Source organism: Ambystoma mexicanum, chromosome 6q (genome assembly GCF_040938575.1).
Source record: "Ambystoma mexicanum isolate Mex_15411 chromosome 6q, UKY_AmexF1_1, whole genome shotgun sequence".
Taxonomy (NCBI): Eukaryota; Metazoa; Chordata; class Amphibia; order Caudata; family Ambystomatidae; genus Ambystoma; species Ambystoma mexicanum.
Window position 1 is genome coordinate 803,352,027 of NC_090937.1, and position 15,398 is coordinate 803,367,424.

At 42.6% G+C, this 15,398-nt stretch overlaps 1 protein-coding gene across 4 annotated transcripts in view; it reads left to right on the forward strand.

Moving 5' to 3' along the window:
- The window catches only part of GRIA2 (glutamate ionotropic receptor AMPA type subunit 2), a 624,179-nt gene that overhangs the window by 496,435 nt on the left and 112,346 nt on the right, over positions 1–15,398 (forward strand). For all 4 annotated transcript variants that reach the window (XM_069631331.1, XM_069631330.1, XM_069631329.1 and 1 more), the window contains exons 7-8: positions 13,503–13,670; positions 13,809–13,913. In XM_069631331.1, coding sequence (XP_069487432.1) covers positions 13,503–13,670; positions 13,809–13,913 — 273 coding nt within the window. The remainder of the gene's footprint in view (positions 1–13,502; positions 13,671–13,808; positions 13,914–15,398) is intronic.

A 15,398-nucleotide genomic window follows, 5' to 3' on the forward strand; every position in this document is an offset into this window, starting at 1 on the left:
CCTTCATCGCCTGATGTCGGGGCTCCCCTTTCCATCCCTCCAACGCCTTCGATGGATTCCATGCCGATGGTGGTTGCACAGATCTCCTCCCACGGTTGGAGTTTCAGGGGGGATTCCGACCCTCCACCGGTTCCCTGGGCAAGGTTGCGGTTTGCTGAGATGACGGCTCTGACCCGTATGCGCAGGTCATCCCAGCGCTTCCGGCACTGCTGTGGGGTGCGGGGTACGGTCCCCACCGCGCTGACGCGCTCAGCCACCAGGGCCCAGATGGCCTTCTTCTTCCCGATTGCTGTCCTGGTCATTTCAGGGGAGAAAACAACACCTGCGTTGTCCTGCAGGGTCTCCGCTAGCATGCAGAGTTCCTCCCGGCTGAATCGCTCCTGGCGCTGGCGGTCACATGCCTTTTTCACGGATTTTGGCATTTTTGGGAACTTGGATGGGTGGGTGTTTGGTTGGGACAGGTGTCAGGGTTGGGTCTGGTGTTGTTTGGTAGGATGGCGATGGATTGTGTTTTTAAAGATGGCCGACGGGCTGCTTCCCGTTCCGGCGCGATGACGCTATTTCCGGTTTGGCCTTTTACGGCCGCCGCTAATTACGGTGGCCGTAAATTACGGTGGCCGCTACTTACGCTGGCGGAAGGGCACCTTGCTCGCTTAGCGATGCCGGTAGGGGCCTTTTCCGCCATGGCGTTAATTGCATTACCGCCATGGCGTAATGCTCGTGCGCGATGGGTCGTGATGTGGCGCTCTTTACGCCATCGTCCCACGGCGTAAACGCTCATTACGCCATGGCGGTAATGACGGGCGATTACCGCCAGGGTCGTAATGAGGCCCCATGCATTTAAAGGAATTAAAAGGTGAATTTCTAATGTCCCTGCACTAAGCAGAGTTGTTCCTGGCCATCAGCTCATGCTTAAGTGGAGGACATAAGTTTGGATTTGGGGGCTACACTTCTCAAAATTATTTTATTAGGAGAAAAAGAGTTTTATTTGCCTTCAGACCATTTAAGGGAGCAGAGGCCAAGTAATTGCGAGAGAGACTCTTGTGGGCTCATGGAGGTTTGCCTGTGGTGTATTTGCGGGGTGAAAATAATGCAGCAAATGACTGTCATGCTTGCCCGCATCGCATCTACCTCACAGGTTAGATAAGCACCAGACTGAGAGTGAGGTGATTTTGCCTTGCATAGGACTACTGGCCATAACAGGCTTGGGCCAAGGCTGAGGTAAAGGTTAATATTGTAAAATGTATAAAAGAATGGTCAGTCTGTGGGTAGACAAAGAGTGGTGGCCATGGTATGAGGAAAAAACCAAGAGTTGTATTGATGATAAATTGAGAAAGGGCAGCAACACTTCTCCCGCCTCATGTCTGCAAGAATTCATCATTCACCTAGCTCATGAGGGTAATTTGGGTGTAACTTCACTAGAACATAACTTTGTTAAACATTATGGCAGTTGTGAATGGATGATGCCAGTGGCAAGCAGCTGACAAAGTGCCATTAATGTGAGGTCGGCAACAAGAGGATGTTCAGTAGACAGATTCCCCTCCAGTCAACATCTGAACATAGGTGTTTGGTTGGGAAACTTCTTTAATAATTTGGACACTCTCCATTCTGACCAGTGTCAGTAGGCCCGAGTAAGGCCTCCTAAGCCGGTCCTTGGAAGCCTTGTTTAATGAAACTTTGTAACCTTCACAGATAGGTTTAGATCAAAGCCAGGTCTCTTGCAGGAAGATCATGTCAAATCAATCCAAGCCCAAATTTTCATTCGAGAAGAGTTCCCTTTTTGTAAAATGAATAGCATTGTGAAAGAATGTGACACTGCAGAGCAGTAAGATAGCATGTAATCCATTCACTCACTGTGCTCAACCTAACTTTGCAAAATATTTGACAACTGCATATTTTAGTGAAGGTTAAGAGTGGAATGCTCTACATTTAGAGAATGTGTGCACCACATTCTCAAATCTGTACATATTTAAACATATGTACACATTTTGAATTGCAGGAAAACATTTTATATACCACAGGATTCAGAAATGCTGGCAACGACAATAGCAGTCACTTACTTTAATTGCAGTTGAAAAGTGCAACGTCGGTATATATTCTGTCCACCTGGACTAATAAATCAGCTGGTTGGTGGCGTTCCTTGAAATATGATTGCTGCTAAAATTGTACGTTCCAAATACCTGGGGTGTCAATGGTCTGCATGTGCATGCCACGTGCATCTGCACTTTGAAATCACCCCCACATCTAATTTCCATATATTGGTGCTGTTCTCAGTTTTTTTTTACTAGCCTCTGTAGCAATAGCTCTGCATTATCTGAACTACTGTCTATATAATCTCTGCTAAAGTATTGCAATATTGCTAACACCAACATGGGCAAGTCAATTATTTTGTGCTTGGGAGAAAACAAAGATGGCAATCTCAGTGGATGACAATATTTAAATATTTTTGCAGTCGCGACTTGCACATGTCTTTAATTTTAAGCATTACATTTTCTAAAACTTTGGAAATGTTTAAATACAGGTGCACAGAAAGGTATAAGGCGTCAGAGAATAAAGGCTCCAACTTAATATCCAAAGTACAGCACAGAGGTTTTTGGAAGGAATATAAAATGTATTGTTGTTTATGTAACGTGTCTATGAGGGAGAGTGTTAAATTGAAGCATATGAACACATTTGCTTCCCTAGGCAATTGCCTATTGCCATAAACATTGTCTACTTGCTTAATCACAAGAAAATAAATCTCAAAATTAATGACCAATGCTCCAGTTTTTTATTTCCAAAGATGTACATTTTCGGAACTGAAATAACAAGTGCATGCACATAGTAATGTCCTAACACCCACCAAATGGCAGCAACACAGGACACACACGTGTAGTGAGCCAAATCATTCTTCTGGACCATACAACCTCCTGACTATGCCACAATACTGTGTCATGTCCCCTCCTTTCTCAGTCATTTTCTGTTGCCCACACCTCGTCTGGTTTAAATCATGTTCGTGAATTTAGACCCTTTTCAACATGCATTTTTGGGAGTCAGAAATCTGTCCCATATATGTATTCTAGGTTAAGGGTATTCTGCTTGCATCTGAACAGTGGTATTTGTGCGCATTTCCATACCTCAGTTGGCAGGAGTCCCTGAACATGGTGGATGGTTTTGGGAATGGAGGGAATGTTCCCCGTTAAATGTAGTTGATCAAGATCAAGAAGCATGGTCCAGCAAGTGGGCACTTAATATTTCCGCAGGGGCCATTAGTTCTGTGGAGAGGAGCTGGAATCTGCCACTTTTTTTAACTGGATGTAAAGGGATGAGATGGACCTTATTACTTTCCATCTCCTGCTTCCTTCACAAATTGCATGGTCCTACCAGAACAATATCACCACAGCACTCTTTTCACCCTACGTCATTCACATTGTCCAAGAATGTGCTTGAACATGGCTCGTTCACACCCCTTGTGAAATTAACACAATTCAGAGGCCTTTTTCAGCCCCAAACTGTATCTGGAAATATGATTTTGCTGACGTTTTTCGTAGTTTGTTTGTACATCTAATACTCCTTGTGGGGTTTGGTTTCATTATTTAAATGTGTGTACAGTTCATCAAGTTGTTTTATTGGGCAAATTGTATTCTGAAAGACATTTCAGAATTTGCTGACGTAAAATGCTTCTGTGCAGTATCAGTAACCTGCCATCCAAAGTACAGCATCATTCATGTGTTTCCCAATTGAAATGCGTGTACATTTTATGGCTTTTTATCCAATTTCTCTGAAGAAATGAGTTCTAAAACACCCTTCCTGCCATCTTTCAAAAACATTTCTTGGTGACGAATTTTGGAAGTGTTGATAGTGTTGCCATCAATGATGAATCAATTGTTATCGTCGGGCAGGTTGTTAACCCGGGAGTGATTGCCAATGAGAAGTATCTTTTTTTTATCGTCATTCAGGCAGAGCTCAATGTGCGCCATCCATGCCTGAATGGTTAGGTAAATTTCGTTCAGGGCATTCGAGTCTAAGATGTGATTGCCCGTGATGGGCAGGAGTATTTGTGTATCATCCACATAGTTAGTGTAGATGACACCCAGTTTGTCTAGTAGGTTGAACAAAAGCTTGGTGAAGACACTGTAGAGAGTGGGGGAGATGCAGTATCCTTGGGGGACTCTGCAAGTGACTTGGGCCGGTGGAGCCGCCGCTGTTGCTGAGAATACCCTCGCATATAAAGCACAACGGGACATTGACAGCAAAAACACTGCAACTAAAAAAAACACACTTAGGGGTGTGGTCAGAGATAACAGTTGCAAAATCAAGGAGTACAAGAACACCCCACCTCCCACATTCCTCACCCCACCAACCATACCCAACAACTAGAGTGATCAACTAAGAGAAGGCTGCCTAATCAACAGACAGACACAGGGATAACACCCAAACGCAACTTATGCACCAAGGGAAACTCAGAGAGGTAAATCATCAAAACCTAAGCATTACCCTAACTTACCCACCCACATAACTAGGGCCACCCAGTCGAGCTTCATTTCCTCAACTTATTATAACACTAGCTGTGCACCCATTCATCAGCCAACCACACAACAGGCGCATATCCAACTGCTATGACCAAACCAATAACGTTGGAAGATACCATTGAGTGGCAACTGAAGACTCACGCCAGAGGCATCGTTAAACTAACCAATTTACTAACCAACTTCCCCCCTTTCCGGCTCTTCCAACATAAACAACACCACTATACACAACTAAGAGCTAGCCACACTACACACAGACACACCAAGAACTAATCTAAATGCTTGTACCCAATCAACTCCCTGAGACTCTGTAAACAACATTAGAGGGAACACCCTTGCACATAGTTCATAAATCCATCGACACTACACAAATGCAAACCAACACAATACATTCAAACATCTAATCAGTCATCTGTGCCTCTGGACCCCTGATGGGTACAACTAACAAGTGCGCACAACCACAAACACCACCCTAACACCACACGACACAGACACCCAACACAACTACTAGCACACATCTGAGGCACTGAGTCCTATCCATATGGTTATAACACGCAGGGCCTCCAGAACCAACTCCCACATGCAAGACAATGCTCACAGTTGCCAGTTCCTCCTGGTTCTGAACCTATCCTACCATCCTATACCCACTAACACACCCACCCCTCTTCTCTTGCAGAGCCACGGGAGCACCTGGAAACTGCACTTGGGCGGTAGCGGAGCATGGTATAAATCAACATAACATAAGTATTCTCTGGGGTTTGGCATCCCATTTCTCTAGCCTGTATAAGAAAGATGCAGAACGGGATGGAGCTTAATGAACTAAAATCTACTTAGGGCTCTCAGATACATGGCTCAGGTATTATTTTACACATGTAGAGGATATGATAACCCTCAACTTCCAGAAGATTGGGTAGGCTCATGGCTCATATGTGATCCCTGTGGATAACTCCAGAAAGGATCCATGGATTTGGGCACTCTTTTTGATACGTTTATGTAATGCTGGCCTCACTCTGGGGAGAGCTTCAGACTTGCATGTTCTGGGTTGTGCCCAGCTTTAAAAAGGGTTATAGGTCTGACCCCTCTTCACAAAGGACAGTATATTTGACTGACATATTGGTTAGTATCTAAAGAGGGTCCAGCAAGACCTTTGGAGAGACGAGTTTTAGCCACATTTCAGTATGGCTAGTACGAATACAATTGATCAGACGTTTAATAATTATGGCTCAATCGTCATGTCGATCATGCTTAAGAATCAAAGATTATTTATTGAACTCTGCATTGAATAAAACCAACCGGACAAAAGTATGTCCACTTATGCTTTATCGGAGAGCTGATTTCATTCTAGTTAAATCAATATATGTACTGAGAAAGTTTGTCTGGCATCCTCTATGGCTCTGTATGTTCCCTTTATGAACCTTTTACAGTACGTATAGGGGTGTGCCAGTGTTGTATCCTGGCACCCCTATTATTCAACATCTATGTTAATGGGTTGGTGTGCGCATGGTGGCTAATGTTCCAAAGATTGGGGCTGATAATATACCAATACTTCGAGGAATATTTTTTATTTTTAACATCCATAGAACACATCCTGCATTGATTGCCATGGTGGGTTGAGCAGTTGTACGTAATGGAAGCCCTCATTAAAAATGCCATGAAGTTCATAGTGATGGCTGAAGGAGGCAGATACTCCTTCAAGTGCCCCCCTCAGAGATGTCACCTGCTTTGACTACTTGATCTTCCTGCTTTATATCCAGGGCTGTTAGGGAAGCCTCCAGCTTTCTGCAAGCCACACATGGCTTGATCCGCTTTAGCAGATTATATGGCAGGAAGGCAGTGATGCCCGCCATCAAGACTTATCAGACAAAAGGGGCTTTGCGCCCTATGAGGAAAGGAGGAGGGGAAATGTTGGCGCACAAAGGCAGGAGATTGCTGCCCAGAGCTTGAGCTCCTGCTGACTGCACACTGTTGAGAATTAAACTATAACATTCTCATGTGCCTAGCATCTGCAGGTAGACTGTCTATATCCCCAAAAAGCAAAAGAATATCCACAAGCCACACCTCCAGGCAACAGCTGCAGGGATATGACCTCCCAGGAATCTGGTAGGACTGAACCTGGTTGTGGGCATGGCAAAGATATGATTGTAAGAATCACAGCAGACCTATGGGAGAGCAAGGCTAAAATAAGAGGCATGGAATTTGATCTGAGTAGTGTTGGCAGCAAGAGAGACAAGGAACGCAGAGGACGATTTTAATGGAGTATGGATTTATGAATGCTAAAGATGCTACAAAGTGGTGAAGTCGGAGGCTTCTGAATCTGCACATGGACTCTTGATTTAAAGAAAAGGAAAATACTGCAAGAAGTTAAAGAGGGTATGCAAGGTAATAATGCTGCACTTTTCAAGTTAGTTGAGGATATCTTTCAAAATATATATCGTGCCTGTTGACAGACTTGAAATAGTGAATGCTTACAGAAAGGGCAAAGAGGTTCATTCCTATTACACCCCTGTCTATCTCTGTTAAAGATATGTGCTTCAAGGGGCTATCAAAATAAATACATAACCTAGTAGGGTCAAACAATTTCCTTCCGTCAGGGCCTATCCTCGAATGGAATAAAGCAAAGGAAATGTTTTTGAGGCTCTGTTGCAAACCCAGGTGTTCGCTATCAAGACCAGTTTAATGGCGTGGACAAAACACTTAGGTTAGCCATGCTAACAGGCATCACATATGTGGGGACAGCACAGGCTTAGAATGGGAAGACTTTTTACTGCTAATATTTTCAGCTATGCATAGGCCATGTCAACTCCTTGAATAGATGGTTGGATAGGTTTCATAGATGTATGTGCATGTGTGTACTTGTATTAGCGGGCAGTGCAACAGAAATAGTGTGGGACACTTATCCACATGGCTCTCCCCCTTTTTCCTTTGTGTAGCTAAGTGCCTGCGTGTAGTGTTCATCTGTGCAGATCAGGGACAGTCCTTGCATTATAGACCAGTATCTGTCCCATCAGGTCGGTGTCCCCCGCTTTTATTTTCACTTGTGGCTTTTTGGTACACATTTGATTTGCTCCCACATCGAGGCGAATGAGAAAGGCAGAGAGCCACTCTGGTCTGGAATGTAAAGAGACCTGCAGCTCTAAAGTAGTTTGGTTAATGGACGGTGCGCACCATCTCTGTGTTTTTAAAATTAAAGAGGCCCGTGTATCACAGGCTGCAGGCGGATGCTTTGATTCCATTGAATGGGAAAGTGTCTGAGACTGGTTAGCCACAGAATAGCATGTTATGATTTACCACATGTGAACCCATTGGTATGTTTCAAAAGAGCTTCAGGGTAGCGAGGACAGGGACATACCATGGTTGGTCCGTTGTTTCATAATCTACTGTTCCTCAGTCAGTGGGGAAGAGGTGTGGCCAAATCATGATTTAACTTGGTCCAACTAGATACTCATTGTGCAGGTACATGTGCACTTGAGCAGCATATCAGTCTTCATTTTCCTCCTGATTATTGAGTATCCTGCTGAGAGTGTGTGGCATGAACCCCTCCTCCTGGTTGATGACACTGTTAGTGAAGTATTTAAACATGTATTTTGTATCTGCTTGTACTGATGGCTGGTATGCAGATGTGGGGTCAGCAGCAAATAGATTTTGTTTTGTTTTGTTTGTTGCTAACTCCTTTTCAAATAGATGCTATATTAATTAGTCACAGTGGTGTAGTGGAGATAGTAATTGAGGAATTGTAAAGTCATGCAATCCTATAGGTTGCTGGATTTCGCACTAAGTTAAAAAAAAAAAATCAGTTTCATTATGTGTGTTCGGGCTATATCACACAACATTTGTACTTTATGAGTTGTATGTTTTCTTCAAGCCACAAGGATAAGACACACTAAGCTTGAATGTAATCAGGAAATAAATGACGGAAAGGATTGGTCTGGTGATGCTCCTAACTCACAACCTTCTGAGCTAATCAGTATTAGCATCCTAGTCGGGTGCCACATCCAGTCAGCTTGCTTGGATTGTGGACTGAATCCTACGATACAAGCTTGCACTGCGAGCAAGCCCCACCTCGGCCTCCATCTCCCCTTCCTGCGGTGTCCACTTCCTGTTACCCACTCCCCTCCCAAACCAGCCCTGCTTACCTGAGTCCTATGGCGGTGGCAACACTGATGCCGCCGTTTCTGCATCATGGACCTTCATGGATGATTTGTTTTAATTAATGGGTTGCACGCTTGAGAATGTAGATGTGGAGCCCCACATTCTCAAGCACGCGACCCATTCATCCAAACACATATATTGCTAATAGCATCCCAGATAAAACAATTGGGGTGCTAATCTCAATAACACATTAGTGTGCAGGCCAGATCGGGTCCGTAATGGCACGAGGGTTCATCATTAAGTATAATTTGGGACCCTGGCCATTACCATCTGATCCAGGGTGTATTGCTATACAATGTCTACATAGTGCTGCAGCCACAAGTCAATTCAAGTAGCTTTACACAAGCTCCCAGAAGCACTCATCTGAAACAAACCTTATCTTCAAGTTGAAGGGAAAAAGATAGATTGGGAATCTTTTTGGTTGAAGGGCATCGACCACTCTTTTATTTTTAAATTGTTCATGGACCAATACTGATGTTACATTCACTAGAAACGTTTTGATCGACATCGTGCCATTGTACAAGGCTCGCAAATTTGCTTGATTTAGGTATATGAACACAGCATCAAATAGGATCCTTTTGTGCCTTGTCCTTGAGACTTACTGATACGATGACTCTAATGGACATTTTGTGTTTTCTTTTTATCAGAGATGTCTCATATATGTCTGCAGCATGCATGCGCCACCAAGGAAAGCTGGTATTGATCCAGTATTACTATTAAAGCAGCAAGGGGGCTAAGCCTTCCTTATCTTTTATCAAATGCCGAACAGAGCCTCCTTATCAAAGTAAAATGAAATATCCATCTATGCATAAAGTTACAATGTGTTTGTCTGGAAAATGTAGGACATGGCATGTTAGAAAACACAATCTTGTAAATGAACCACAGGGAAATCCTGAACAACATATGCTTTTAAATGAGGAGAAATGCCACATTTTGTAACATGTTTTACAAGAATTTCAAAATGACTCTAAAAGGAGGGGTTTATAAACACCTTTTTACTAACTAGTACCTTTTTTCAGGTCGGTTCAGTTTAATAAGCTTTATTCTGAGTATGTTCTATAAAGAATGAACAGTAGAATAAGAATACAAATTTAACTCAATATAAAAAATATATAATTTAGTCAGCAAATATAAAGTCCGTTGGTAGTTGACAGTGTACATGATTAGGTTAAAAATGTGTATCATGACATTTTACAATAGTATTATATGAGTTCTATATTCTTTAACGCATGTGGCCCAAGGAAATTATACTCTTAAAATGTCCTAGCATTATCTTTTTTAGTGGTTTTATCTGAACATGTCAAGGCTACCTTCAGGGTTGTCTATATTATTCCTTGACCCACCCTTATCTTAGTGACTTTGACCAAAAGCGCTGTGTTGCCAAGAGTTGCCAAATTCGAAAATAACACAAAAAGAAAAGGACACAAATCAAAATTGAGGTGGTTTTTAACATAATGACAACATATTTAGAGCAGAGCAACATAACATTCATGGGTGTCTCTATTTTATCAGGAAAAATGAGGAATCAATCCTCACAATGATCATAGCACGGTCCCTACCGAGGTAGTGCCTGTTGGTGATAGGTGGGACCTGAAACATGTTAATAACATGACTTGGTCACCCATAACAATTAAATCTAAATTATATGCAGTGATACATATCTCCAGAGATGAACTGCACTTGCTCTCGTGTTATCTGCGACAATATGCAGAATTTCAAAACAGTTACTGGCAAGAATACCTTAAAGCTCTATTGCAATTGTATGATAACCGAGGAACCCGTCTCAAGGAATAGTGGCGAGTGTGAGAGCAGTGACGTGAGTACTGAGGAGGGAGCAAGTTATTGTCCAACAGGGTAACTCAAGGACCGGAGAAAGGTTGGAGCAATACCGCAACAAATAAATGAACGCTCACAGTGAAGGTAGGAACTGATAGAAGTAAACCAGAGAGAAGTGAAAGAAACAGGAAAAAAGAACAGACAACTAAATATTTTTGAAGTGTAGGACCTGGAGATAAGCAAAGAACGAATCATCAAACAAAAAGAGAGCAAGAACTGATAATGTCAATATCTGTGAGGGATACACAGCAACATCAAGGCAAGACAAAAGTGGCATATGAGCGCGCAGGCAAAAGAGTGCAAAATATTGAACATAGTAAGTAAAAAGAAGAGAACACAAGAACTGCAGCACAGTCTTTGTACGAGTACAGGATAAAAGAAGGAGAAATCAAGAACCTAAGGGAGCTGACCTGGGACTAAGACGACACATGAGTGAGAGCGTTGAAATTGCAAACTCTAGCAGACTCTAACTGATAAAATGAAAGGGTCGCCAGGAACAAAGAAAATGAAAAGTGCTCATAAGGATAATGAAAGACAGGTGGGAAAGCAATATTTGAAAAGAGAAGATACAGGAAGAATAGAGAACATGGAAAAACATAATTAGAAAACAACAAGGAATAATAAAACACGTCCTCCTGAGGAGAACAAGGGGGCTTCGAGTAAACAAAATGTAAGCTATGGAACATTTCATAAGAAAGTGAGAGAGAGGGACAATTTGGTGAACAATAAACTAAGGGAAGTGAAAGAGAGCACAAGAGGATTAGTAGGATCTCGTTTTGAGGGTGACTCCAGGGACGTCATTTCACCAAAATGCCAGGGGTAGCAGAAGTGACATCACACGACCTTTGACCTCTGATGACATCACAGGGAGTGATGTCATTTGACACACCAAAAAGTGACATAACGGGAAGCGATGTAACACAACCTGTCACCCCTTGACAAAATAGGAAGTGGCATCACATAGCAAGTACACTACGAAAAATGTGGTTATGATATCACTATAACGTGATATACACTTCATACAAAAATGGATCAACATGTGTATCATTAATGTTAGTGTGTATAGGCCCATATTACCAAATTATTGTGAATGTAGGCAGACGTCCAAAGCCATATGATAATGATGTGTTATTATTTATTTATTTATTTTATTTATTTGTTTAAATAGCGCTAAAGCCCGCAGCCATCTGAGCGCATTCCAAAAAGAAGAGACAGTAAAGATCAAAGACGGGACAAATTATTATGTAGCACTTACGCTCAAGCGCTTTATATAGAACAAATATACATGCAATATCACAAAGCCTGTGATGGTACTCATTTATCGACCTCAGAAGGATGAAAGGCTGAGTTGAGGTGTTTAAGAATAGACTATGTGCCTGATTCATGGAATTATTAGCGCCGAAATCGCAGATTTGCGCACCTTTCTGCCCGAAAATCCCTGTTTAAAGTATGGGGATTTTTGGGCAGAAAGGTGCGCAAATCTGCGATTTCGGCGCTAATAATTCCATGAATCAGGCAGTAAATCAGTGACTCACCCCCTGAAGTGTGCCTTAAATAATGTAGCAAATATCGTATATAATTCCAGAAAGACAAATTATTTGTTATTCTTATTCTTTCTTATTTAGGGTTACTGCTCAAATTCTTACACTTGTGGAACCCCCTGTTTTTTTTAAGAGGCCTGAACAAGAAATCCAGCCACTCCAGAAACAAAGAGCCACAAATGGTGCTGCCCACAGCCCAGGACCTTAAGTTTAAAAAAGAAAAAAAAGGTCTTATTTTTTTCGGGGTAGCGACCCCTGGTAGCCCCTAAAAATGACGTCCCTGCTGGCTCCTGACACAGCTTATGAGGGGCGTGAGGGAGATTCTCCTGGGTCGTGCTGCCACTCCTGGATGGAGCACATTATGATGCTGCAGTAGAATTGAGTAGAGTAGGTACTGATACTGAGTAAGCCATACCGTGTTGTCGCTAAACAGACTAACGGTCATTTTATTAAACCATCATTTTAAATGGATAAGAGTCATTATTAAGCAGTCTGATCATTTTAAATCAGTGCTTTATTTATCCGGGATGTTAGATCTGTTTTGACTTCCTGCTCTTGCAGAAGCTGTCTTCATTTTTAAATATTCGTACACATGGTTTCATTTGTTTTCTGTGCCAAAGGCAAACGACGTCAGTGGGTTGATGTTTCAGCATGCTCTGCATTATAGTGTCCATTTCAGTGTCTTAACTGCGATATGACATCGAGGGGGGGGGGGCTCTATAACTTCTGGGCATTTGCATTTGGGGGCTTGGCCTAAATAGTGCTGGTTCAAGATTGCCTGTTGTTTATATCTACTTACGAATGTAACTAGCTGATCTAATCAAAAAGTGCTATTTACTTAGCTGCTTAAATACCACATTATTCGGATATTTGTCAGACAGCTTGACAACACGTATTTTCTACCATTTGCCAGGCTGAAGGTCAAACGCTACTAGGTTACTGTAACCCACTGTCTGTTCATTGTTCTGCTGCATGATTAATACAGGTTACTTTGGTTATTTACATTCCTCAAGATTAAAATGCTGTCAACATTACATTCTTGAAAAAACATCACACGCAGCTTAAAGGTCTCTTTGTACTTAAAACATTGAAGTTACACTGCATTGCCAAGGAAGTGGGTGGACTCCATACAGAGCCAGAGTTTAGTGAAACGTGTTGGCCTCTGGTCTCCCATGTGAAAGAGAACATTTACAGGATGTAACGCCCCATGAATGCTTCATACCATGGCCCTGGGAGTGAAGTGAACAATTAACTTACCAATGGCCTTGATTCAAGAACATTCATGATCCCTTTTGCTGATGAATCCAAATTGACTAATAAGAGCTATCCCACCAGAAAAGTGTGCCTTGATCAGACGCCTGTACCAGTGGAGATTCTAAATGACATTGTTTCTGGTGCTTAGGTGCAGTGATATTTGACAGTAAACATCCTACCTGGCCTGCTCACCTGGGTTTTATTGTATTTCCAGTATACCTCGGCCCTGACCTATGATGCTGTCCAAGTAATGACCGAAGCCTTCCGAAACCTGCGCAACCAGAGAATTGAGATCACCAGAAGAGGCAATGCTGGAGATTGTCTCGCAAATCCTGCAGTGCCCTGGGGTCATGGAGTCGAAATCGAAAGAGCATTGAAGCAGGTACAACCTCCTCTAGGCATTATGCAGGAAAATGCCTGCAAGGTTGACTTTTCTGCAATCCATATCATCAAACTGATTTAAAGCCGACAGATTTCACTCTTTTATCTTACAACTCTGATCACTTGCTTCCCCATCTAGGTCCAGGTTGAAGGCCTTTCTGGAAACATCAAATTTGATCAAAACGGAAAAAGAATTAACTATTCTATAAACATAATGGAACTGAAAAGTAGTGGTGTTCGAAGGGTAAGGTTTTATTCTGTACAAGCTCATTTGATATTTAATTGATACATGTGTGGGCTATTGAATCTATGATACAACCAGACTCTTAGAGGCCCTATTGTTGCTTAAGGTGCATCAGCTCATGTGCAATGCTTCACAATTCACTGATATATCTTTTGAACTGTAAAGGCACAAACCATATTTCACTGCCAACCGACTACTGTAGGTGTGCTTTTGGTCATTAACTCTGTGTCCCTCTTCTTTGTCCCAGCACTTACGTGTGAGGTGCACCTCCTCGCCTGGAGGAATAATTCTTCACTTTCTATGTTTTTGTGCATGTTCCATCCCTTCCTGGAAGTACAGTACTCCTAGTATCCCAGCGGGGCACTGTAAAAAAAAATCCCTGCCTTCAGCAGGGATCCTGGAAGGCAGCAGGGTCATGTTCTGCTGCATTGATCCCATCCCTGCTTGGCTTGGAAGGGCACTGTGTGTGAAACCCCTCTGGCTACTTCTATGAGGTCAGACTTTAGCCGGGCATAGGAGACCTACAATCAACGTCTCCTCCTACTGCATTTACATCCTGTGTTTTCTGCACCTAACCAAATGGCATTTCCCACTCATTAGCAAGTTATCTGTTAAATTTATAAGTGGATGGTTTACACCTTAGGACACCTGTAAACATGCTACATTGGATTTCTAATATAACCATGTGTCTGTGCATTACAATGGTCATCATGTACTGTTATGTATACAAACATACTTAAATATTTTGCAAAAGAAAGAGTATCAGCTAATTAGTAATAAAAAGCTGACATTTTTTATATGAGTAAGAGATATGTGTTCATCAGCAGCAAGCGTGTGGTTTCTGACAATGGCTGCCCCAGTTGTATGGGCATCCAAAAGGGTTTAAAACCAGTTTGCATTTGAATTGTTTTGCACTTCTTTGATTTATAGAGGGTAGGACAACCCCCTAGTTATTACTTCTGTGAGCTGGGCTGTTTGGGAAGGAGGCAGAGGCTGTGATGATTCCAGGGACCCTGCAGGGCGAGGGTCTGCTGATTGAATAGAAGTCAGGCCACAAACCTCAACACCGGCTCAGGTACATTCAAACTACAATTTCAGCACCCCTGGAAGTGAGCAGAGAGTGTCATGCTGCAATCAAAGTGTAATTTGTGCGGGAGGCTGGGGCGGAGGTCAGAATATGACTGCTAGGCTGTCAGGTAGTCATGGTGCCCTCCATGACAGTAAGAATGCTCACATTCATTGGTTTTTACAGTATATTCAGGAGCCCTGAGTCAGGCTGTTCTTGTATTGGCCTTCATTCTCCTCAACCTCATCCTCCCCATCTCCTGAGAGGAAATCAGAATGCTTCTCAGAGAAAAGATTTCTAGCAATATTTAAAAACACAATCAAGTGAGGGGGGGTCTGGGGGATGAAAAGGAAGAAGCTCAAGAAAGCCTTATCGTCCTTTGATTCTTCCCGGGGGTTTGTTGTCCTCCTTAGAATGTG